Source organism: Oncorhynchus nerka, linkage group LG16, assembly GCF_034236695.1.
Source record: "Oncorhynchus nerka isolate Pitt River linkage group LG16, Oner_Uvic_2.0, whole genome shotgun sequence".
Lineage (NCBI taxonomy): Eukaryota > Metazoa > Chordata > Actinopteri > Salmoniformes > Salmonidae > Oncorhynchus > Oncorhynchus nerka.
In genome coordinates, this window is record NC_088411.1 from 39,933,090 (window position 1) to 39,960,569 (window position 27,480).

At 48.5% G+C, this 27,480-nt stretch overlaps 1 protein-coding gene across 2 annotated transcripts in view; it reads right to left on the reverse strand.

The window, feature by feature from the left end:
- LOC115118893 (protein HID1) overlaps positions 1 to 27,480 on the reverse strand; it is a 36,668-nt gene that overhangs the window by 7,292 nt on the left and 1,896 nt on the right. Inside the window, exons 2-13 of one of the 2 annotated variants that reach the window (XM_065002673.1) lie at positions 25,758 to 25,907; positions 18,429 to 18,599; positions 15,624 to 15,740; positions 11,291 to 11,397; positions 10,945 to 11,061; positions 10,637 to 10,856; positions 10,420 to 10,476; positions 10,142 to 10,282; positions 3,585 to 3,675; positions 3,358 to 3,509; positions 1,396 to 1,474; positions 254 to 418 (exon numbers count right to left, since the gene is read on the reverse strand). In XM_065002673.1, coding sequence (XP_064858745.1) covers positions 254 to 418; positions 1,396 to 1,474; positions 3,358 to 3,509; positions 3,585 to 3,675; positions 10,142 to 10,282; positions 10,420 to 10,476; positions 10,637 to 10,856; positions 10,945 to 11,061; positions 11,291 to 11,397; positions 15,624 to 15,740; positions 18,429 to 18,599; positions 25,758 to 25,907 — 1,567 coding nt within the window. Of the gene's footprint in view, positions 1 to 253; positions 419 to 1,395; positions 1,475 to 3,357; positions 3,510 to 3,584; positions 3,676 to 10,141; positions 10,283 to 10,419; positions 10,477 to 10,636; positions 10,857 to 10,944; positions 11,062 to 11,290; positions 11,398 to 15,623; positions 15,744 to 18,428; positions 18,600 to 25,757; positions 25,908 to 27,480 lie in introns of both variants that reach the window. The other variant, XM_065002672.1, reaches the window with a different exon arrangement.

Consider the following 27,480-nt stretch of genomic DNA (forward strand, 5'->3'; position numbering starts at 1 on the left):
ACCAAGAGATGGCACCGTTCCCATACTTCCCCGTCGATGCTAGGTGATGTCTTCGGAGGAGTCTGAGCCAGCCTCTCGACCACAACCATTCTAGATTTTCTTTACTACTGTGTGATGTCTGACAACATGAGACTATAGCCTGGGTCCCAGATCACTTTGTACCATCTTGACAACTCCTTGTCACTTAATTGGCATGTCTGACAAGAAAGCACAATCAGATCTGGGACCTGAGCTAACGAGAGCCAGGTTTTACCATCAAACTGATACTGGATGAGGTTGTTGAAGACCTCCAACAGGAAGAAGACAAGATGGTGGTTCTGGGAGGCAGAGAAGAGGAACCAGTTGGTGGAGAAGGCTTCCAGGAGGTGGAGCAGCTTGTTAGCTGCCACCATGGAGAGACTCTTCAGGTAAGGAGACACTGTGGAGGAGAAATAGAAGTTGGTTAGCTGCCACCATGGACAGACTCTTCAGGTAAGGAGACACTGTGGAGGAGAAATAGAAGTTGGTTAGCTGCCACCATGGACAGACTCTTCAGGTAAGGAGACACTGTGGAGGAGAAATAGAAGTTGGTTAGCTGCCACCATGGACAGACTCTTCAGGTAAGGAGACACTGTGGAGGAGAAATAGAAGTTGGTTAGCTGCCACCATGGACAGACTCTTCAGGTAAGGAGACACTGTGGAGGAGAAATAGAAGTTGGTTAGCTGCCACCATGGACAGACTCTTCAGGTAAGGAGACACTGTGGAGGAGAAATGGAAGTTGGTTAGCTGCCACCATGGACAGACTCTTCAGGTAAGGAGACACTGTGGAGGAGAAATAGAAGTTGGTTAGCTGCCACCATGGACAGACTCTTCAGGTAAGGAGACACTGTGGAGGAGAAATAGAAGTTGGTTAGCTGCCACCATGGACAGACTCTTCAGGTAAGGAGACACTGTGGAGGAGAAATAGAAGTTGGTTAGCTGCCACCATGGACAGACTCTTCAGGTAAGGAGACACTGTGGAGGAGAAATAGAAGTTGGTTAGCTGCCACCATGGACAGACTCTTCAGGTAAGGAGACACTGTGGAGAAGAAATATAAGTTGGTTAGCTGCCACCATGGAGAGACTCTTCAGGTAAGGAGACACTGTGGAGGAGAAATAGAAGTTGGTTAGCTGCCACCATGGAGAGACTCTTCAGGTAAGGAGACACTGTGGAGGAGAAATAGAAGTTGGTTAGCTGCCACCATGGACAGACTCTTCAGGTAAGGATACACTGTGGAGGATGGTGGTGTACTGGTGTCAATAACCTGCAATATCCAGATGCAGCCAACAGGTGGCGACCCTTTCAATGACAGTCAGACACTCACCCAAAGATTTAAATAGAATAGAAGTATTATATTGTATCTCTGAGCACTTACCGTTCACTACGATAGTGAGCAGGCAGTCAAAGAGGGGCTGCAGGCGTTGATGTCCACTAGTGATGATCTTGTGGAAGATCTAGACAATCACATATGAAGACTGCCATGAGGCAGATGTTCCACCAGGGTCCAGACAGTTGTTAATACTGTATATCATACTATGATCAGATTTTTTTCTGCACTTGAATTTAAAAAATATACATAATTGTGCCTCTGCCGGCAAACAACGACCTTCATCAGAGCATGCTCCCATCTTCCCTCCCTGCCATCCATCCATCCTCCCTCCCACCCTCCATCCATCCATCCATCCTCCCTCCCTCATCCATCCGTCCTCCCTCCATCCATCCCTCCCTCCCTCCATCCATAATTGTTTTGTGCCTCCGCCGTCGGTAACCAATGACCTTCATCAGAGCATGCTACTGTATCCTCCTATCCATCCATCCACCCTCCCTCCCTCTCATCCATCCATCCGTCCTCCTTCCCTCCCTCCCTCCCTCCCTTCATCCATCCATCCATCCGTCCTCCCTCCCTCCCCCCATCCATCCATAATTGTTTTGTGCCTCCGCCGTCGGTAACCAATGACCTTCATCAGAGCATGCTACTGTATCCTCCTATCCATCCATCCTCCCCCTCCCTCTCATCCATCCATCCGTCCTCCTTCCCTCCCACCCTTCATCCATCCCTTCCATCCACCCATCCTCTCTCCCTCCCCTCCCATCCATCCTCTCTCCCTCCCATCCTCTCTCCCTCCCATCCTCTCTCCCTCCCCTCCCTCCATCCTCTCTCCCTCCCCTCCCATCCATCCTCTCTCCCTCCCCTCCCATCCATCCTCTCTCCCTCCCCTCCCATCCATCCTCTCTCCCTCCCCTCCCTCCCATCCTCTCTCCCTCCCCTCCCTCCCATCCTCTCTCCCTCCCTCCCTCCCATCCTCTCTCCCTCCCATCCCATCCTCCCATCCATCCATCCTCTCTCCCCCCTCCCATCCATCCATCCTCTCTCCCTCCCCTCCCTCCCATCCATCCATCCCTCTCCCTCCCCTCCCATCCATCCATCCTCTCTCCCTCCCCTCCCATCCATCCATCCTCTCTCCCTCCCCTCCCATCCATCCATCCTCTCTCCCTCCCTCTCATCCATCCATCCTCTCTCCCTCCCCTCCCATCCATCCATCCTCTCTCCCTCCCCTCCCATCCATCCATCCATCCATCCATCCTCTCTCCCTCCCCTCCCATCCATTCATCCTCTCTCCCTCCCCTCCCATCCATCCATCCATCCATCCCTCTCTCCCTCCCCTCCCATCCATCCTCTCTCCCTCCTCCCATCCATCCATCCTCTCTCCCTCCTCCCCTCTCCATCCATCCTCTCTCTCCCTCCCATCCATCCTCTCTCCCCCTCCCATCCATCCTCTCTCCCCCCTCCCATCCATCCTCTCTCCCTCCCCTCCCATCCATCCATCCTCTCTCCCTCCCCTCCCATCCATCCATCCATCCATCCTCTCCCTCCCCTCCATCCATCCATCCATCCCATCCATCCATCCCATCCTCTCCCTCCCCTCCCATCCATCCATCCTCTCCCTCCCCTCCCATCCATCCATCCTCTCTCCCTCCCCTCCCATCCATCCATCCTCTCTCCCTCCCCTCCCATCCATCCATCCTCTCTCCCTCCCCTCCCATCCATCCATCCTCTCTCCCTCCCCTCCCATCCATCCACCCATCCTCTCTCCCTCCCCTCCCATCCACCCATCCTCTCTCCCACCCATCCACCCATCCTCTCTCCCACCCATCCTCTCTCCCTCCCATCCACCCATCCTCTCTCCCTCCCATCCACCCATCCTCTCTCCCTCCCATCCACCCATCCTCTCTCCCTCCCATCCACCCATCCTCTCTCCCTCCCATCCACCCATCCTCCCATCCACCCTCGGCATCCAGGGAAGCATTGAGACGTCACTCAGACAGCTCTCCTCACCACTATGAGCAGGTCAGCATGAGTTCCAGTGAACACAGGGATGTCCATGGGGACTCGTACAGAGTAGGGTTTATTCAAACGCACGCCAAAGTTCCTCTCTCCACTCAGCAGCAGCAGGATAAACACACCGATGTGTACCAGGCCCACACGAGCTGCACACACACAGAGTACATATAAGAAGATGAATCACACACACACACACACACACACAGCTCCGTATTACTCACACTGGTCAGCCCGTGCATCATTCAGGTAAAACAGGATAGGCACCAGGACATCCAGAACATCACTGCTCTTCAACACGAAGAATAGGAACTTCTGAAACACATAAAAAATAGCAAGTTTGGAAGCTAAACAAGATCAACAAAAGGCACCAAGATTGTGAGCTTCAATATTATATGAATATTCTCGCTTGTACTTTGTGGAAACAGTTAGAAACAACAATACTGTACTTAAAAATGTCAGACCACCAAAGGTCAAACACAGACAATACCTGTCAAAGTTAAAACAAGACCATTGTCACAATCTTTTTACAACGTGTTCCCTAGAGAAGCTGCAAATGTCACTCAGGTGATGTAACACATTAAAACATAAAGTCTGTATTTGGGAGGTAAACACTTATAGGCATCTCCTCAGTGCATTCACAATCAGAGAGAGAGGAGGATGTAATCAATGTGCGACGCAACGAGGCGTGTACGAAGCACACAGATGAACAGATGGCAGTCTGAGGGCAGAAGGATAGAGCAATGTGATGCAGGAAGTATTGAGGTGGACAAGACCATGGTGCTTGCCTACGGAGCTGTGAGGGGAACGGCACCTCAGTACCTCCAGGCTCTGATCAGGCCCTACACCCAAACAAGGGCACTGCGTTCATCCACCTCTGGCCTGCTCGCCTCCCTACCACTGAGGAAGTACAGTTCCCGCTCAGCCCAGTCAAAACTGTTCGCTGCTCTGGCCCCCGAATGGTGGAACAAACTCCCTCACGACGCCAGGACAGCGGAGTCAATCACCACCTTCCGGAGACACCTGAAACCCCACCTCTTTAAGGAATACCTAGGATAGGATAAAGTAATCCCTCTCACCCCCCCTCCCCCTTAAAAGATTTAGATGCACTACTGTTCCACTGGATGTCATAAGGTGAATGCACCAATTTGTAAGTCGCTCTGGATAAGAGCGTCTGCTAAATGACTTAAATGTAAATGTAAATGGATAGGTGTGATAGGCCACATTATTCTACACACGACCCTCTCAGCGGTCTACAGACGACCCTCTCAGCGGTCTACAGACGACCCTCTCAGTGTTCTATGTGAGCTCGATTGTATACACCTGTCAGCAACAGGTGTGCCTGAAATAGCTGAATCCACTAATTTGAAGGGGTGTCCACATACTTTTGTATATATTGTGTATGTAAAATTTGTTTAGATTTTGAATGGCCCATTATCAAATGGGCAAGAAGAGGGGACGGGGAAAAAAAACAAGTATTTTTCTCTGTTTTGACTCGAATAGCGAATGGAGGCCGCTGTCATGACGTTGCCCAGTTGGTGAGGTTTATGACCCCCATAAATACCTTTCCCCTTTTCTCGCTCTACAGGAAACCCCTGTGTGTTAACATAGAGAGTCTGGTAACGTCAAAAGGTGGGGAACGGAACAATATTTCGGTAATCCAACCAGTTGAAGGTGTCCGTTGGTACTTAAAAATAATATAATGTCAGATCAGTTGTTGTCTGGGACATTATATCTGATGATAGGACGACATAAATTGTATCTTGGAAAGTCTACACATTCTAGTCATCAGATTCACATGGAATTGTAGTGCAATTTGAATGCTTAAATATTAAACTATTTTAGTTTTAATATCAGAGAATTGTTTTCATAAGTAAAATATGCTCACTCAGTGGCCACGCCCGAGTGAACCAATTCACGGCTGGCTAAGCCAACCTCAGCGTGAGCTCTGGTTGCAATGGTTGAATGACTACAACCTAACATTGTGTTCCCTATGACGTGAGGACTGATGTCCATACGTTTAAGAGGGTGAATTTCAACGTGGAGGTGACGATCGCAACGCTGGAAGGATGAATATCAACTATACCAGCCAGAATATAGTATGGAGCTTATAGTATGGCAACTTGTTATGAACTCTGAACTCTTATTCACTAAAGAAGTGATACATCCTAGATCCCTACATCCTTATCAGCAGCAGCTGTAAATGTGCGTGGCCTAGGAAAGGACGGACAATCTCTTCAGAGCGACAGGGTACTACAACGCATCCGTTCTACCACACGACGACAGTACTACAACGTATCCGTTCTACCACACAACGACAGAGTACTACAACGTATACGTTCTACCACACAACGACAGAGTACTACAACGTATCAGTCCTACCACACGACGACAGAGTACTACAACATATCAGTCCTACCACACGACGACGGAGTACTACAACGTATCAGTCCTACCACACGACGACAGAGTACTACAACGTATCAGTCCTACCACGCGACGACAGAGTACTACAACGTATCCATTCTACCAAATGACGACAGACTACAACGTATCCGCACAGAAATATTCTTCAAAGGACAACACAGCCTTCCATCTTCGACCAATCTATTGAAGCGCAGCTCAGAGTAAATATATTTCTTGTATTTTCCTTTTCTGAAAGGGCGGTTATTTAGAATGCATAAGATTCTGTATTTACGATAGCGTAGCTTCATAAGGTCCGATAGAGACCCAATCCTTTTGTTCCTCAGTCTTCCCGCTCTTTCATTCAAACCCAACACCCTTTCTTTGTGTAACCAGCCATCATATCGGTTTCGTCCACTAGGGACGTTTTCTTATGACATAAATAGTAGTCAATGCATGATCCATCCTGTGTATATGTAATTCTGTGTGATTATTTAGTAAATAAATAATTAAACCAAATTTTGTATTGCTGATTCAACTTGTTAGCCAGGGTCCGTGAATTTTACGATGTCCAGATGAGACTGAATAAGGTGACGATTAATAATTGACTGCTATTGATATAAAAGGTTACCAGGTCTTTAAGAGTTCATTCGGAAGACAACAGCCCTATAAACATTCTTCCGTGTTGCCCCGACTTCCTAGTTAATTACATTTACATGACTAGTTTAATCAGGTAATATTAATTACAGAGAATAGATTTGATAAAATAGCATGTCATATAATTGAATCCATAGAAAAGACACGACACCGCTTTCCTGTTGGTTAGTTTTTTCAAATCATGCCAGGTAGGCTACTCCGCTTATTTCACTCCAAGCATCAACCAACCACTGTTTGAGGAGCATGCAGCCTCTTCCGACTCGACAGGTTTATTTTATTTTTAGTTAGTTAGTTCGTTAGTATTTAGTTTATTTATTCCACCCAAATTCGGTATGCCCGCCAACCTTGTTCCTGCAGCTATCCAGTGGTTAATTTGGGAAATTAAGTGAAATCTGTTTGGGAACATTGATAGTTTTCACAACAAAATATATTTAATTAAAACCGGTGACAGCCCGTCACTCTGTGTGCTCAAGAAAGGAATGAAGGGGAGAGGAAGAGATGGAAACTCACTGTGGTGACATATTCTGTAGCTAAATGTGCCAGCCTATATGAAAACAGAAGCTATTCAAGGCTATTCAAAATCAAATACAAATTCATTATAATTCTAGGCGAACTCTGTAAGCTGCAATGCACAATCAATGAACAAAAAGCATGGCCCAGGGCTATATGTTCATTTTGGAGCATAACGTAACCAGTCCATCCAGTATACTTAATAATACAGTCTACAGTCAAGGGCGATTACTAGAATAAAAGTTTAATTTTGGAGAATAGACTCGACGAATCACATACCAAAGACATCATAAAATCAGACATCTTAAAAAATGTATTGTAAAAAAAAAGGCCATGTATTGTAGAAAGGCACAATCCTTATTTTAATTCAGTATTTTTCTCCTCCCCAGGCGGGGATGAGTGTTTTGAATGAATCATCACCTTAGAAAGCGTTCCATTTCTTTGTGTTAGGATTTGAAACAACATCAACAACCATGTGTTACACTCAGTTTCAACCTGCTGTTGAACTTCTTTCTTCAAATGTATCATCACAATGAGGTGAGTTTTAAAAGCACTATACTGTTTTGATGATAAGTGTTTGATGTGATTTTTGATTGCAGAGGGGCAATGGCGCCCTGAGTACCAGGCCATTAGGACCTGATGGAGGGACAATAGAGCCCTGAGTACCAGGCCAATAGAAACCGATGGAGGGACAATAGAGCCCCGAGTACCAGGCCATTAGGACCTGATGGAGGGACAATAGAGCCCTCAGTACCAGGCCATTAGGACCTGATGGAGGGACAATAGAGCCCTCAGTACCAGGCCATTAGGACCTGATGGAGGGACAATACGGTCACCATGACTCCCGGTGAGGAGCTAATACGGTCACCATGACTCCCGGTGAGGAGCTAATACGGTCACCATGACTCCCGGTGAGGAGCTAATACGGTCACCATGACTCCCGGTGAGGAGCTAATACGGTCACCATGACTCCCGGTGAGGAGCTAATACGGTCACCATGACTCCCGGTGAGGAGCTAATACGGTCACCATGACGCCCGGTGAGGAGCTAATACGGTCACCATGACTCCCGGTGAGGGAGGTCACCATGACGGTCACCATGACTCCCGGTGAGGAGGTAATACGGTCACCATGACTCCCGGTGAGGAGGTAATACGGTCACCATGACTCCCGGTGAGGAGGTAATACGGTCACCATGACTCCCGGTGAGGAGGTAATACGGTCACCATGACTCCCGGTGAGGAGGTAATACGGTCACCATGACTCCCGGTGAGGAGGTAATACGGTCACCATGACTCCCGGTGAGGAGGTAATACGGTCACCATGACTCCCGGTGAGGAGGTAATACGGTCACCATGACTCCCGGTGAGGAGGTAATACGGTCACCATGACTCCCGGTGAGGAGGTAATACGGTCACCATGACTCCCGGTGAGGAGGTAATACGGTCACCATGACTCCCGGTGAGGAGGTAATACGGTCACCATGACTCCCGGTGAGGAGGTAATACGGTCACCATGACTCCCGGTGAGGAGGTAATACGGTCACCATGACTCCCGGTGAGGAGGTAATACGGTCACCATGACTCCCGGTGAGGAGGTAATACGGTCACCATGACTCCCGGTGAGGAGGTAATACGGTCACCATGACTCCCGGTGAGGAGGTAATACGGTCACCATGACTCCCGGTGAGCATGAGGTGAGGAATACGGTCACCATGACTCCCGGTGAGGAGGTAATACGGTCACCATGACTCCCGGTGAGGAGGTAATACGGTCACCATGACTCCCGGTGAGGAGGTAATACGGTCACCATGACTCCCGGTGAGGAGGTAATACGGTCACCATGACTCCCGGTGAGGAGGTAATACGGTCACCATGACTCCCGGTGAGGAGGTAATACGGTCACCATGACTCCCGGTGAGGAGGTAATACGGTCACCATGACTCCCGGTGAGGAGGTAATACGGTCACCATGACTCCCGGTGAGGAGGTAATACGGTCACCATGACTCCCGGTGAGGAGGTAATACGGTCACCATGACTCCCGGTGAGGAGGTAATACGGTCACCATGACTCCCGGTGAGGAGGTAATACGGTCACCATGACTCCCGGTGAGGAGGTAATGACTCCCGGTGAGGAGGGTCACCATGACTCCCGGTGAGGAGGTAATACGGTCCCATGACTCCCCGGTGAGGAGGTAATACGGTCACCATGACTCCCGGTGAGGAGGTAATACGGTCACCATGACTCCCGGTGAGGAGGTAATACGGTCACCATGACTCCCGGTGAGGAGGTAATACGGTCACCATGACTCCCGGTGAGGAGGTAATACGGTCACCATGACTCCCGGTGAGGAGGTAATACGGTCACCATGACTCCCGGTGAGGAGGTAATACGGTCACCATGACTCCGGTGAGGAGGTAATACGGTCACCATGACTCCCGGTGAGGAGGTAATACGGTCACCATGACTCCCGGTGAGGAGGTAATACGGTCACCATGACTCCCGGTGAGGAGCTAATACGGTCACCATGACTCCCGGTGAGGAGCTAATACGGTCACCATGACTCCCGGTGAGGAGCTAATACGGTCACCATGACTCCCGGTGAGGAGCTAATACGGTCACCATGACTCCCGGTGAGGAGCTATTACGGTCACCATGACTCCCGGTGAGGAGCTAATACGGTCACCATGACTCCCGGTGAGGAGGTAATACGGTCACCATGACTCCCGGTGAGGAGGTAATACGGTCACCATGACTCCCGGTGAGGAGGTAATACGGTCACCATGACTCCCGGTGAGGAGGTAATACGGTCACCATGACCGTTGGTGAGGAGGTAATACGGTCACCATGACCGTTGGTGAGGAGGTAATACGGTCACCATGACCGTTGGTGAGGAGGTAATACGGTCACCATGACCGTTGGTGAGGAGGTAATATGGTCACCATGACTGTTGGTGGGGAGGTAATACGGGCACCGTGACTGTTGGTGGGGAGGTAATACGGGCACCATGACTGTTGGTGGGGAGGTAATACAGTCACCATGACTGTTGGTGTGGACGTAATACAGTCACCATGACTGTTGGTGGGGAGGTAATACGGGCACCATGACTGTTGGTGGGGAGGTAATACGGTCCTAGTAAAGGCTAATACAGCACTGTTGTATCCTTTAATGTAGGAATGATGGGATGCAGGTACTAGGGCTCCAGTCCGAACCTTGTTGAAGTCACAGAGCTTCCAGAAGAGCACCAGTAGCTCCTGATGGAACCGGATCTTCTTGGCTGAGTTGGGCAGGTAGGTCTGGATCAGAGGGTTGGTCATCAGTCTGGCCAGACCCTTCAGGATGAAGCTGAAGTCCTGGAGAAAGACAACAACAACAAACTCTCCCTTCAAATGTACTGCGACTTAAATGGTTTTAAAAAAAGGATATCTGATGGACCCAGAGTCATGTGGTTCTGGATTGACCGTTTGAACAGTGTACGTTAGTGTCTTACCTCCTCCCTATGGATCCTGGACAGGTAGTTTACAAACAGGTTGTCTGGTCCCACAGGCTGAGAACACAAGGAAGAGAAACATTATGATAACAGATACAACCAACAATTCCACGTGGCCAGAGGCAAGATGGAACTACCACCATGTTGCTTATTCCTATCCAGTTCTCTCAGAACTCAGAAGGGGATTTTAGAATCAGGCTCCCTCTCTCTCTTTTACCTCTAGGTCCTCCATGGCGGAGGCGGAATGGTCCAGGCTGTGTTGTGCTGCGGCTGGCCCGGCCTCGTGCTCCAGAGTCACTATGAGGACCTGGACAGCATGCTCCACCAACACCTCTCGGTAGTCAGAGAACATCAGGTGATTGTAAGGGATACCGTAACCCACTGCGTCATAGGCACACACCACGTTGAGGAGAGACGTGAAGAGAGGCAGGGCATGTCTGGGAGGAGGAGAAAGAGGTTAGGATTAGTGTAACACACACTCTTCAGACCAAATCTTCAGTCATAAAGTGTGCGTGTGTGTGTTACCTGTTGTCTGTAGCGCAGAAGAAGGTAACCCAGGGGTTGAGGAGGTTGTTGTCAGCAGAGGGGGGCAGGTACATGGCCTCAGAGAAACAGGTCAACAGCAGCTTCAGCAGCTCCGTCCTGACCAAGAGAGTGGAGAGAAAAATATTAAATATAATCAACTCCGAGCCCCCTCTAGGCACTGGGGTAGATCTCAGAGGGCTGGATAGGTCTGGGTAACATGGTGAGAGTTTCATCTTGCCCCCGATGAACCAAGTGGAATTGTCGCCATATTGATTATACCTATCCTACACAAGTAGATCTAGTAATTCAGGGATGCTCCCCCTCTCCATCTTCCCTGGGATCTCACCTGTTGAGGTCGTGGGTGTAGTTGAGTGGGGGGGACTGAGCGAACCCCACTCCTGCCTCCCAGATGTACTCACAGCTGTCTATGGACTGTATGTCCTCCGCTGTGTCCTGGGGAAGAGAAGAACACCGAGGTGACCTTCAAGCATAGTCTAGCAGCAATTCCATTTTACTGTCATTGTTACACTCCATAAAACGTAGAACAATGATTGTTTGGTTAACTAAACATGGTACAAACCATAGTTCACTGCACAACGGGTCATGTGAAGAATTCATGATTGTCAAAATGGGACAGTGCTGAGGTCACAAAGGAGACAGTGGGCCATGTTTTATTCATATCAGCAGAGGGTAGAGAGCCGTGACAGAGAGCCGTGACAGAGAGCCGTGACAGAGAGAGCCGTGACAGAGAGTTGTGACTGTGACAGAGAGTTGTGACTGTGACAGAGAGTTGTGACTGTGACAGAGAGTTGTGACTGTGACAGAGAGTTGTGACTGTGACAGAGAGCTGTGACTGTGACAGAGAGCTGTGACTGTGACAGAGAGCTGTGACTGACAGAGAGCTGTGACTGACAGAGAGCTGTGACTGTGACAGAGAGCTGTGACTGTGACAGAGAGCTGTGACAGAGAGCTGTGACTGACAGAGAGCTGTGACTGACAGAGAGCTGTGACTGTGACAGAGAGCTGTGACAGAGAGCTGTGACAGAGAGCTGTGACAGAGAGCTGTGACTGTGACAGAGAGCTGCGACTGTGACAGAGAGCTGTGACAGAGAGCTGTGACTGTGACAGAGAGCTGCGACTGTGACAGAGAGCTGTGACAGAGAGCTGTGACAGAGAGCTGTGACTGTGACAGAGAGCTGAATCATGAACTAAGATGCATCGGGGCCCGTCGGTCATGAATTGGTGACTGATATTAACGGAGCTCCATTTAGGTAATACACTAGTGGGTTAACAGAGACAAACAGCCTGATGAACCAGCCAGTGGGATGGATGCAGGTTCAACCTGTGAGCCTACATTAGGCTATCTAAATGATTTGAAAAGCTAACGATCCAATGGTGAAACTACTCCACTTCATTCAGAGTGTGAATCAAAAGCTACAAATCTTTATTTTTATTTTTTAAAGGCAATGTATTGGAGGTGGTTTTATATTGGAAGTGCACTCACAATCTAATTGTTATTTGTCCAATGATACATTCTTTCTTTCAGTTATTTTTTTAAGGATTGGCTCAGTCCCACTCCTAGTGGCTCAGTCCCACTCCTAGTGGCTAGTGGCTCAGTCCCACACCTAGTGGCTCAGTCCCACTCCTAGTGGCTCAGTCCCACTCCTAGTGGCTCAGTCCCACTCCTAGTGGCTCAGTCCCACTCCTAGTGGCTCAGTCCCACTCCTAGTGGCTCAGTCCCACTCCTAGTGGCTCAGTCCCACTCCTATTGTGGTTAGTGGCTCAGTCCCACTCCTATTGTGGTTAGTGGCTCAGTCCCACTCCTATTGTGGTTAGTGGCTCAGTCCCACTCCTAGTGGCTCAGTCCCACTCCTAGTGGCTCAGTCCCACTCCTAGTGGCTCAGTCCCACTCCTAGTGGCTCAGTCCCACTCCTAGTGGCTCAGTCCCACTCCTAGTGGCTCAGTCCCACTCCTAGTGGCTAGTGGCTCAGTCCCACTCCTAGTGGCTAGTGGCTCAGTCCCACTCCTAGTGGCTAGTGGCTCAGTCCCACTCCTAGTGGCTAGTGGCTCAGTCCCACTCCTATTGTGGTTAGTGGCTCAGTCCCACTCCTATTGTGGTTAGTGGCTCAGTCCCACTCCTATTGTGGTTAGTGGCTCAGTCCCACTCCTATTGTGGTTAGTGGCTCAGTCCCACTCCTATTGTGGTTAGTGGCTCAGTCCCACTCCTATTGTGGTTAGTGGCTCAGTCCCACTCCTATTGTGGTTAGTGGCTCAGTCCCACTCCTATTGTGGTTAGTGGCTCAGTCCCACTCCTATTGTGGTTAGTGGCTCAGTCCCACTCCTATTGTGGTTAGTGGCTCAGTCCCACTCCTATTGTGGTTAGTGGCTCAGTCCCACTCCTATTGTGGTTAGTGGCTCAGTCCCACTCCTATTGTGGTTAGTGGCTCAGTCCCACTCCTATTGTGGTTAGTGGCTCAGTCCCACTCCTATTGTGGTTAGTGGCTCAGTCCCACTCCTATTGTGGTTAGTGGCTCAGTCCCACTCCTATTGTGGTTAGTGGCTCAGTCCCACTCCTATTGTGGTTAGTGGCTCAGTCCCACTCCTATTGTGGTTAGTGGCTCAGTCCCACTCCCATTGTGGTTAGTGGCTCAGTCCCACTCCCATTGTGGTTAGTGGCTCAGTCCCACTCCTATTGTGGTTAGTGGCTCAGTCCCACTCCTATTGTGGTTAGTGGCTCAGTCCCACTCCTATTGTGGTTAGTGGCTCAGTCCCACTCCTATTGTGGTTAGTGGCTCAGTCCCACTCCTATTGTGGTTAGTGGCTCAGTCCCACTCCTATTGTGGTTAGTGGCTCAGTCCCACTCCTATTGTGGTTAGTGGCTCAGTCCCACTCCTATTGTGGTTAGTGGCTCAGTCCCACTCCTATTGTGGTTAGTGGCTCAGTCCCACTCCTAGTGGCTAGTGGCTCAGTCCCACTCCTAGTGGCTAGTGGCTCAGTCCCACTCCTAGTGGCTAGTGGCTCAGTCCCACTCCTAGTGGCTAGTGGCTCAGTCCCACTCCTAGTGGCTAGTGGCTCAGTCCCACTCCTAGTGGCTAGTGGCTCAGTCCCACTCCCTAGTGGCTAGTGGCTCAGTCCCACTCCTAGTGGCTAGTGGCTCAGTCCCACTCCTAGTGGCTAGTGGCTCAGTCCCACTCCTAGTGGCTAGTGGCTCAGTCCCACTCCTAGTGGCTAGTGGCTCAGTCCCACTCCTAGTGGCTAGTGGCTCAGTCCCACTCCTAGTGGCTAGTGGCTCAGTCCCACTCCTAGTGGCTAGTGGCTCAGTCCCACTCCTATTGTGGTTAATTTTTTATAAAGCTTTTATTGAAAAGAGAGATCAGTGTTGAAAAGACGGAGAAGATAGGAGGAGGGAGGGTGGGATTCTAACCCATGCCAACTCTGGCGCGTGTGCCGGGGGTCAGCGGTTGTAAACGACAGACACTGAGGTCACCAATAATGTATTTGTCCTATTGGTTGCCTTGAACATGTAATAAAACAATGACATTTCCCCGAACAAAAAAATGCATCTACCTCCTACAAACATATCCATATATTATAATCCACATAATAATTCCCAAGAGACGCGCTGTAGCCTGTACGTAGTTTACATAGGTTACTTGAACTGTCTCAGGTAAAATGTAGGTATGGTACTGCATTGTATACAAACACTGCTTCCAGCTGCCCCCCTTTGGCTCCGGTTCTAAAGATTTATTCAGACATTAAAACCCTCCTGCTGCAGGATTATCTCCCTCCTGTGACAAAACAGATCAAATTAAGATCCTACATCTGTATATAGTGCACTAATATTGATCAGGGCCCCATTTTGATCAGGGCTTTGGTTAAAAGTAGAGCACTTATATAGAGAATAGGGTGCAATTTGGGATGTAACTTTTGTTCACACTTCCTTCCACCTGAGTGGAGCACTCACCTGACTTTACCAATCTACAACACCAGAGAGAGAGACCTGGCAGCCAGGCAGACATTTGAATGCATTGTACTAGAACCTAGCTGTCAGCAGCAGCCTCATTGTTAATCTTCATAGATGACTATATTAAGAGAGAGTTCAGTTCACAATGTTGTTCAGTCAGTCTTGCAGGATAGTATTCACTCTCAATAGTTGACTCTAACCATGGAAGTGAGAGACGTTCTGTGTGTGTGTGTGTATCTGTGAGTGAGTGATCAACTGGGGGGATTAGGAAGGTCTCCACTTTACTTCACAGCCTAACACCATTGGGCCCTGTCCAGCCATCAACACCATAGAGGTGTTTGCTCAGTGGATAAGGAGTGTCTAACACCCTCCTCCTTTCTCAGCCCAGTTAACAAACATGGCTGAGGGCCACACCTCACCTCACACGGCTCCCGTTGTGCACTGGAGTCACTCATTAACCCTGAACCACTGCCTGTACAGAGGAGACATTCTGGAACATTGTGTTCACTTACGGACCAATCCTAGCTTGGTTTCCGTGCAAATGTCCACATGAATGTCCTTTATGTGCACAGATCTTGAATTACAATTTGGCCCCTCAAAAAAAAAAAAACAGAACGATAAACTACTTGTCCAGTTTGTATTATCGGTTTCTTCCTCGCTGGTCAAGACAAATTTCTCTCAAGAGTGTTTGTCCGAAGTGGAGGGGGTTACTCACCGAACCTGTCCTCTTGTGGCTCTGGACGGTGAAGTCTGGACAGAAAAGCAGGTCAGATACAGCCAGGAGGAGAGACTCAGCCAGGGGCCTCGCTCCATCATCATCATCACCTTCATCCTGCTGGGAGATAAGACATCATCATCATCATCCTTCTCCTCCTAAGACACAATCCAATTCTTATCCTCCTCCTCTGCACCCCCACCTTCATCCTCGGTCCGTGGTTCCCATGGCACTGTGAGTTCACCTAGGCAGAGAGCTTTCTAAATATCCTCTAGATCTGTGTGTGTGTGTGGGGGGTCTGGCTTGACCTTTTTCAGATGAACTCGTGGACAATTTTTTTGTCTCTGCGTGCAGTTTGAAGTAAGTTGCTAACTAGCGTTTGCGCAGAGACTAAACCTATGGGTACCTGCTAGCATGCTAACAGTTACCCATATAAAAAAATTGGGGCTCCCGAGTGGCGCAGTGGTCTAAGGCACTGCATCTCAGCACAAGAGGTGTCACTACAGTACCTGGTTTGAATCTAGGCTTCATCACATCCGGGCTGTAATTGGGAGTCCCAAAGGGCGGCGCACAATTGGCCCAGCGTTGTCCGGTTTTGGCCGGGGTAGGCAGTCATTGTAAAATAAGATTTTGTTCTTAACTGACTTGCCGAGTTAAATCAAAGTTAAATAAATAAATATAATTCCATTCATTGTGCTAACAGAAGTTAGCATTGGCTCACGAAAATACCTTTTAACTTACTTCTTCAGAGACATAACAGCGGTATCCACGAGTTTATCTGCCTCTGGGGAAAGTAGATAAAGGGCCTCATTGCCAAAATCCCAAAGTATCCCTTCAACAACGTGTTTCTTTGTTTTACTCCATGGACTTTAGGAACCACAACGGAAATACTGTAAGTCTGACTGTGTGTTATCCCCGTCACGTTTAAAAAACATGCGTTTTCTTTAACTGGCCAATCAGAAAGAGCTCGGTCACAGGAAACATGTCCTTGAGAGACTAATAGTACATGTATATATTATTACTGTAGTATATGATGGGCTCAGTAGAACTGCATAAAGAACTGTGGCAGAAATATATCAACCAGTCCAAATCAAAGTATAGTACAGAATGCCTCCTCATTGATTGCTACAGCCATTCTGCATTCCCATTGCTAGGAGACAGAGAAAGAGCTCGGTCACAGGAAACATGTCATTGAGATACTAATAGTACATGTATATATTATTACTGTCGTATATGATGATGTATATATGATGGGCTCAGTAGAACTGCATAAAGAATGTGGCAGAAATATATCAACCAGTCCAAATCAAAGTGTAGTACAGAATGCCTCCTCATTGACAGCCATTCTGCATTCCCTCCCATTTCCCATAATAGTTCACCATTCACCCATCCAGCCTCTCACTTTAATTAAAAGGTTATCCAATACCTCTTCAATTCAACCATTGTCCAGGAGGGATGCATGGGAGGCAAGAGGGAGGGGGGCACAATATGAGCACTGTTCAGGCAGGCTGAGGTGCTCGTCAGGCCAGGTAACAGGAGACCCAGCTGGCTCAACAATTAGCAGACATTAAGGGAGAAGGAAATCCCCCACTCAAAGAGCTCTGTCAACCTCAGGATAGTGTTCATTAGGCATGAAAACAGACTGAAACGGGGAGGCACAACATAATCTTGTCCAAAAATCAACAAACATGTTTTTGTGTGTGTGTGTGTGTGTGTGTGTTATCAAGATGTTTGAAAAACTGTGTGTAAGGTGTGCCCTAATGAACACAACCCTGCATGGTCAGATCTTACAACACTGGCAGGTCAGAGCGTTGAACACCTGAAGAGACACAGTTCCCACCAGACAACACAGCAGTAGCTGCAGTAGTGGGGTCCAGACAGTACCAGAGTAGAGAACTCACAGATCCAAGTAGAAGATCTGATCCATACAAAGCTGAAAAGGGTGAAAAGAACAAACCCGGAGTTGGGAAAGAATAGTATTTCTGTGTCCGTCTGCTCTCCAACCCACGACACAGTGAATCTTGGGTGCTAATTTCCCAGCATGCTTTTCACCATGAGAAAAACAATCCTCTGTAAACAAGTACATCTATCTGTACATAAAGTAATTCAACCAGAATTGAAATGATTTGTTCAGTCAGTGACAGTGCTGGGTAAGGACTATGGTGAAGCAGTCATGAACTCACTAGTCTGAACCAATCACGTCTCTCGCTCTCTCTGTAGAGACATAGCAGGCATGCTGATGTAAGTTCATAGGGAGAAGAAAACACACACTGATTCTGAGAGACTGAGTTAATTTAATGGATTGCATAACAGGCTATCTTTTCAAGTCAAGCTGCCAGAGAGCTCGAGAAAGAGGCTAGCAAGGGGAGACAGAGACTAGCATCCTTGGCAGTGTGCATCCCTCTTCATTTGCCAAGGGGAGACAGAGACTAGCATCCTTGGCAGTGTGCATCCCTCTTCATTTGCCAAGGGGAGACAGAGACTAGCATCCTTGGCAGTGTGCATCCCTCTTCATTTGCCAAGGGGAGACAAAAATGAAGGGAACCGAAAAGTGAGTCTCAAACAAACTAATAATAATGAATATGACCTCTGATAAACCGATACACAAATTGCATACATGATGAAATCACAGCCTCAAAAGGTTCAAATGTCCAGTGGGCACAGAACACATCTGTAGCACAGAACACATCTGTAGCACAGAACACATCTGTAGCACAGAACACATCTGCACAGCGTTTCTTCTCTCTATTGGAAGGGCACCGTTCTGGTCAACCTCAGCCAAGATGAGGAGACCAGCACACTTACCCCAGCTCTCCCGGCACCAGGCACGGTGGACCAGAAGAAGCCTCTCCAGTCTGCGTCCTCAAAGATATACGGTAGGATACGTGTGAGCAGACGGATGCAGTTGAGGACGATCTGTCTCTCCTTCTCCGAGGGACAACCAGAGTCAGCCCCCTGGACAAGCTTCTCCACTGCCTGGAATGGACACATTAACATGTATAGTTAGCACAGCACAACACAACACACAAACTGCTTCATTTCCTGCTTTTATACAAGTGTTTCCATTTGAGGTCTTATACAGTGGACCCTTGAGGCGCGACACAGGCAGGACATTCAACAATAGTTCAGTCCATCTGCTGCAGTAATAAAGCCTTTACATTCGACTGGACTGTGAACAACAAACACTAGCATTCCTTTCACACCAACTGTATCCAAGGTAACCAATGGACTCTGTTTAAATACAGAAAAGGCTCAAACACACACACACACACACACAGTCCCTCTTTCTATTGAAAACCCACAAGAGACATATTAGAAGCAAACCCAGATGGAACACCTGACCTGTTACAGCACCACTAAACACTCAGAATACGCCTGTTACAGCACCACTAAACACACTCAGAATACGCCTGTTACAGCACCACTAAACACACTCAGAATACGCCTGTTACAGCACCACTAAACACACTCAGAATACGCCTGTTACAGCACCACTAAACACACTCAGAATACGCCTGTTACAGCACCACTAAAAACACTCAGAATACGCCTGTTTCAGCACCACTAAACACACTCAGAATACGCCTGTTACAGTACAGCACCACTAAACACACTCAGAATACGCCTGTTACAGCACCACTAAACACACTCAGAATACACCTGTTACAGCACCACTAAACACACTCAGAATACGCCTGTTACAGCACCACTAAACACACTCAGAATACGCCTGTTTCAGCACCACTAAACACACTCAGAATACACCTGTTACAGCACCACTAAACACACTCAGAATGCGCCTGTTACAGCACCACTAAACACACTCAGAATACGCCTGTTACAGTACAGCACCACTAAACACACTCAGAATATGCCTGTTACAGCACCACTAAACACACTCAGAATACACCTGTTACAGCACCACTAAACACACTCAGAATACACCTGTTACAGCACCACTAAACACACTCAGAATACACCTGTTACAGTACAGCACCACTAAACACACTCAGAATACGCCTGTTACAGCACCACTAAACACACTCACAATGCGCCTGTTACAACACCACTAAACACTCAGAATGCGCCTGTTACAGAACCACTAAACACACTCAGAATACCCCTGTTACAATACAGCACCACTAAACACACTCAGAATACGCCTGTTACAGCACCACTAAACACACTCAGAATACGCCTGTTACAGCACATCACCACTAAACACACTCAGAATACACCTGTTACAATACAACACCACTAAACACACTCAGAATACACCTGTTACAGCACCACTAAACACACTCAGAATGCGCCTGTTACAATACAGCACCACTAAACACACTCAGAATACACCTGTTACAATACAACACCACTAAACACACTCAGAATACACCTGTTACAGCACCACTAAACACACTCACAATGCGCCTGTTACAACACCACTAAACACTCAGAATGCGCCTGTTACAGCACCACTAAACACACTCAGAATACACCTGTTACAGCACCACTAAACACACTCAGAATACGCCTGTTACAGCACCACTAAACACACTCAGAATATGCCTGTTACAGCACCACTAAACACACTCAGAATACACCTGTTACAGCACAGCACCACTAAACACACTCAGAATACGCCTGTTACAGCACCACTAAACACACTCAGAATACGCCTGTTACAGTACAGCACCACTAAACACACTCAGAATACACCTGTTACAGCACCACTAAACACACTCAGAATACACCTGTTACAGCACCACTAAACACACTCAGAATACACCTGTTACAGCACCACTAAACACACTCAGAATACGCCTGTTACAGCACCACTAAACACACTCAGAATACGCCTGTTACAGCACCACTAAACACACTCAGAATACGCCTGTTACAGCACAGCACCACTAAACACACTCAGAATACGCCTGTTACAGCACAGCACCACTAAACACACTCAGAATACACCTGTTACAGAACCACTAAACACACTCAGAATACACCTGTTACAGAACCACTAAACACACTCAGAATACCCCTGTTACAATACAGCACCACTAAACACTCAGAATACACCTGTTACAGCACCACTAAACACACTCAGAATGCGCCTGTTACAATACAACACCACTAAACACACTCAGAATACGCCTGTTACAGCACCACTAAACACACTCAGAATACGCCTGTTACAGTACAGCACCACTAAACACTCAGAATACGCCTGTTACAGCACAGCACCACTAAACACACTCAGAATACACCTGTTACAGCACCACTAAACACACTCAGAATACACCTGTTACAGCACCACTAAACACACTCAGAATACACCTGTTACAGCACCACTAAACACACTCAGAATACGCCTGTTACAGTACAGCACCACTAAACACACTCAGAATACGCCTGTTACAGTACAGCACCACTAAACACACTCAGAATACACCTGTTACAATACAACACCACTAAACACACTCAGAATACGCCTGTTTCAGCACCACTAAACACACTCAGAATACACCTGTTACAGCACCACTAAACACACTCAGAATACACCTGTTACAGCACCACTAAACACACTCAGAATACACCTGTTACAGCACCACTAAACACACTCAGAATACGCCTGTTACAGTACAGCACCACTAAACACACTCAGAATACACCTGTTACAGCACCACTAAACACACTCAGAATACGCCTGTTACAGCACAGCACCACTAAACACACTCAGAATATGCCTGTTACAGCACCACTAAACACACTCAGAATACGCCTGTTACAATACAGCACCACTAAACACACTCAGAATACACCTGTTACAGCACCACTAAACACACTCAGAATACATCCACTGTAATGTTACTGTACTACTTGCATTGTGCTACTTTCTCAACTGTATCAAAGGTAGACAAAAGAAAGGTTAACCCCTTACATCTCCTGGGAAGTAGCCAATAGGGTTAAGGCTACATTGAACGTAAAAAAAAAAATAAAAAAAAATAATAATTTACTTTTTCTCCCCAATTTTGTGGTATTGAATTGGTTGTTTCAGTCTTGTCCCATCGCTGCAATTCCCGTACGGACTCGGGAGAGACAAAGGTCGAGAGCCGTGCGTCCTCCGAAACACAACCCAGCCACGCCGCACTGCTTCGTGATACAATACCCACTTCCCCCCTGGAAGTCAACCGCACCAATGTAACGGAGGAAGCACCGTACACCCGGCAACGGTGTCAGCATGCATTGCGCCCGGCCTGCCACAGGAGTTGCTAGTGCACGATGGGACAAGAACATCCCTGCCGGCCAAACCCCACCCCTAACGACGCTGGGCCAATTGTGCGCTGACCCATGGGTTTCCCGGTCGCGGCCGGCTGCGACAGAATCTGGACTTGAACCAGGATCTCTAGTGGCACAGCTAGCACTGCGATGCAATGCCTCAGACAAATGCGCCACTTGGGAGGCCTGAAATGTTTCTTATAGAAGAAATATGGACCACATATGTATAACCATGGTAACAATCAAAAGGGAAAGATTATGGGGATAAGTATTAGACTAAAGGTGAGGACACGACAGTTCACCTGACTCAAGACTGAATCTATACATTACACTATTGATTTTATGTGCATTTTGACATTTACTGTGCTTCTCGACCACATTTGTTGATAACGAAATCTGAAAATACTCTGGATACTTTCAGGAACATTCTAAGAATATTCTTGGAAAATGTGGGGTAGGTGCGACGTAAGACGAAAACAATGACAAGGGTTTGAGTAGAGGACTAACTGGTGTCTCCAAGGGGCCACACACACACACACCTCTCCAAAGTGTCCACACACACACACACACCTCTCCAAAGTGTCCACACACACACACACACACACACACACCTCTCCAAAGTGTCCACACACACACACACACACACCTCTCCAAAGTGTCCACACACACACCTCTCCAAAGTGTCCACACACACACCTCTCCAAAGTGTCCACACACACACACCTCTCCAAAGTGTCCACACACACACCTCTCCAAAGTGTCCACACACACACACCTCTCCAAAGTGTCCACACACACACCTCTCCAAAGTGTCCACACACACACACACACACCTCTCCAAAGTGTCCACACACACACACCTCTCCAAAGTGTCCACACACACACACACCTCTCCAAAGTGTCCACACACACACACCTCTCCAAAGTGTCCACACACACACACACACCTCTCCAAAGTGTCCACACACACACCTCTCCAAAGTGTCCACACACACACACCTCTCCAAAGTGTCCACACACACACCTCTCCAAAGTGTCCACACACACACACACACACCTCTCCAAAGTGTCCACACACACACACCTCTCCAAAGTGTCCACACACACACACACCTCTCCAAAGTGTCCACACACACACACACCTCTCCAAAGTGTCCACACACACACACACCTCTCCAAAGTGTCCACACACACACACACCTCTCCAAAGTGTCCACACACACACCACAAACACACACACACACCTCTCCAAAGTGTCCACACACACACACCTCTCCAAAGTGTCCACACACACACACACACACACCTCTCCAAAGTGTCCACACACACACACACACACACACACACACCTCTCCAAAGTGTCCACACACACACACACACCTCTCCAAAGTGTCCACACACACACACCTCTCCAAAGTGTCCACACACACACACACACCTCTCCAAAGTGTCCACACACACACACACACACACACACACACCTCTCCAAAGTGTCCACACACACACACCTCTCCAAAGTGTCCACACACACACACCTCTCTCCAAAGTGTCCACACACACACCTCTCTCCAAAGTGTCCACACACACACACACCTCTCCAAAGTGTCCACACACACCTCTCCAAAGTGTCCACACACACACACACACCTCTCCAAAGTGTCCACACACACACACCTCTCCAAAGTGTCCACACACACACACACCTCTCCAAAGTGTCCACACACACACACACACACACACCTCTCCAAAGTGTCCACACACACCTCTCCAAAGTGTCCACACACACACACACCTCTCCAAAGTGGCCACACACACACACACCTCTCCAAAGTGTCCACACACACACCCCCAAAGTGTCCACACACACACCTCTCCAAAGTGTCCACACACACACCTCTCCAAAGTGTCCACACACACACCTCTCCAAAGTGTCCACACACACACCTCTCCAAAGTGTCCACACACACACACCTCTCCAAAGTGTCCACACACACACACACACACACACCTCTTCAAAGTGTCCACACACACACACACACACCTCTCCAAAGTGTCCACACACACACACACACACACCTCTCCAAGTGGCCACACACACACACACACACACACACACACCTCTCCAAGTGGCCACACACACACACACACCTCTCCAAGTGGCCACACACACACACACACACACCTCTCCAAAGTGTCCACAGTTCCTAAGTCATTTCAAAGCACTTGTATGACTCATAGAAAGAGTCTTCAACTATAAGGTGCTTTTTTTTGAGCTCGCCGAGCTGTGCTGTTGAGGAACTAGAAGGAGCACACTTGTAGCTGTTAAGTTAGGAACACAATCCTGCATCCCCGCTGGTGTTTACGCAATCCAAAACACGGTCCTTTATAAACCACAATCTGGCTCAGGTGGGCATCATCTGAAAGCTTGTTCCATTACAACATGGCTAAATGATAAAATACGATCTTACAGTGTTAGGCTTTCAGTAGAGAATTCAGAGAAGCAGATCGTACTTTAGGTCCGCAAAGAATGGAGTCATTTGTGCATTCAGATGCATGGTCCGTGGCAAATTTGCTTCACAATAGGACAAACATTGGATCATTCTGTTCAGGACAACCCAGGGTATAACACCATGTCATCATGTAACTGTTCATCAAAACACAGAGATCATAAACGTTGATTCTGTACATTACATGAGTTTTATGACGTAGATATGTGAAGTGCACGTTTGGACTCACAGGTGTTTTTGCTTGCTTGTATGACATCAAAGCGATATGTATTAGAATCTTTAAAGTGTCATCTTTCAAAATACATTAAGAGCTCATCAAATCCTCTTAAATGTACAGTATTTCCCTCACTCAGACAACCAAAAAAGGTGCAAGAGCTGTCCAATTAGAGGAAGGGATGGGTCAACTTGTCGCGCGAGGTGCTGAAGTTCAGAACGTCTGTCTGTCAAAACCCATTCAGAGCTGTGAAGTGGAGACCCTGAGCTCTGACATCATGTATAGCATGTGACTGTACAGCCACTGAGCTCTGACATCATGTATAGCATGTTACTGTACAGCCACTGAGCTCTGACGTCATGTATAGCATGTGACTGTACAGCCACTGAGCTCTGACGTCATGTATAGCATGTTACTGTACAGCCACTGAGCTCTGACGTCGTGTATAGCATGTTACTGTACAGCCACTGAGCTCTGACGTCATGTATAGCATGTTACTGTACAGCCACTGAGCTCTGACGTCATGTATAGCACGTTACTGTACAGCCACTGAGCTCTGACGTCATGTATAGCACGTTACTGTACAGCCACTGAGCTCTGACGTCATGTATAGCATGTTACTGTACAGCCACTGAGCTCTGACATCATGTATAGCATGTTACTGTACAGCCACTGAGCTCTGACGTCATGTATAGCATGTTACTGTACAGCCACTGAGCTCTGACATCATGTATAGCATGTTACTGTACAGAAACTGAGTTTATATTTAGGCGCTTGTCAATGTCCAAAATATGCCATTTTCAACCCGTATATGGGTGTGAGTGTTAAGGGACACACACACACACACACACACACACACACACACACACACACACACAAAATTCAAAATCCTATTTTCCCTAACCCATAAACCTATACTAGCTCCTAATCCAAAACTAAATTCTAACCCAAACACAAATTCTAACCTTAACCCTAAACCCCCTAGAAACAGCATTTGACCTTGTGGGGACAAAAAAAAATGTCCCCAGTTGGTCAAATTTGTGTTTGTTTATTATTCTTGTGCGATCTTCTGGTCCCCACAAGTATCGTTAAACACATCCACACACACAGGCACACACACACAGTCTAGATTACCTTGTAACAGAGGGTTGCCAGATTGGAGGGAGATTCTTCTCTGACAGCTCGTATCTCCGCTGCCGGCACCAGAGCAAACACATCTTGGACGGTAGTGGCAGTATCCGACCAGAACTGGTCCCAGAAGGCATGGTCCGTAGCCTCCACGGGCTGGGGGAGATGAACAGACAGACAGGGATCAGGTACATCCGCCTACAGGAGGAGAGAGAGCTGCTTGGCTGTAGCCTACAGGAGGAGAGAGAGCTGCTTGGCTGTAGCCTACAGGAGGAGAGAGAGCTGCTTGGCTGTAGCCTACAGGAGGAGGGAGAGCTGCTTGGCTGTAGCCTACAGGAGGAGAGAGAGCTGCTTGGCTGTAGCCTACAGGAGGAGAGAGAGCTGCTTGGCTGTAGCCTACAGGAGGAGAGAGAGCTGCTTGGCTGTAGCCTACAGGAGGAGAGAGAGCTGCTTGGCTGTAGCCTACAGGAGGAGAGAGAGCTGCTTGGCTGTAGCCTACAGGAGGAGAGAGAGCTGCTTGGCTGTAGCCTACAGGAGGAGAGAGAGCTGCTTGGCTGTAGCCTACAGGAGGAGAGAGAGCTGCTTGGCTGTAGCCTACAGGAGAGAGAGAGCTGCTTGGCTGTAGCCTACAGGAGAGAGAGAGCTGCTTGGCTGTAGCCTACAGGAGAGAGAGAGCTGCTTGGCTGTAGCCTACAGGAGAGAGAGAGCTGCTTGGCTGTAGCCTACAGGAGAGAGAGAGCTGCTTGGCTGTAGCCTACAGGAGAGAGAGAGCTGCTTGGCTGTAGCCTACAGGAGAGAGAGAGCTGCTTGGCTGTAGCCTACAGGAGCGAGAGCTGCTTGGCTGTAGCCTACAGGAGCGAGAGCTGCTTGGCTGTAGCCTACAGGAGCGAGAGCTGCTTGGCTGTAGCCTACAGGAGAGAGAGCTGCTTGGCTGTAGACTACAGAAGGACAGAGAGACCTGCTTGGCTGTAGACTACAGAAGGACAGAGAGCTGCTTGGCTGTAGCCTACGGAAGGACAGAGAGCTGCTTGGCTGTAGCCTACAGGAGGACATAGACCTGCTTGGCTGTAGCCTACAGGAGAGAGAGAGCTGCTTGGCTGTAGCCTACAGGAGAGAGAGAGCTGCTTGGCTGTAGCCTACAGGAGAGAGAGAGCTGCGTGGCTGTAGCCTACAGGAGAGAGAGAGCTGCTTGGCTGTAGCCTACAGGAGAGAGAGAGCTGCTTGGCTGTAGCCTACAGGAGAGAGAGAGCTGCTTGGCTGTAGCCTACAGGAGAGAGAGAGCTGCTTGGCTGTAGCCTACAGGAGAGAGAGAGCTGCTTGGCTGTAGCCTACAGGAGAGAGAGAGCTGCTTGGCTGTAGCTTACAGGAGAGAGAGAGCTGCTTGGCTGTAGCCTACAGGAGAGAGAGCTGCTTGGCTGTAGCCTACAGGAGCGAGAGCTGCTTGGCTGTAGCCTACAGGAGCGAGAGCTGCTTGGCTGTAGCCTACAGGAGAGAGAGCTGCTTGGCTGTAGACTACAGAAGGACAGAGAGACCTGCTTGGCTGTAGACTACAGAAGGACAGAGAGCTGCTTGGCTGTAGCCTACGGAAGGACAGAGAGCTGCTTAGCTGTAGCCTACAGGAGGACATAGACCTGCTTGGCTGTAGCCTACAGGAGGAGAGAGACCTGCTTGGCTGTAGCCTACAGGAGGACAGAGACCTGCTTGGCTGTAGCCTACAGGAGGACAGAGA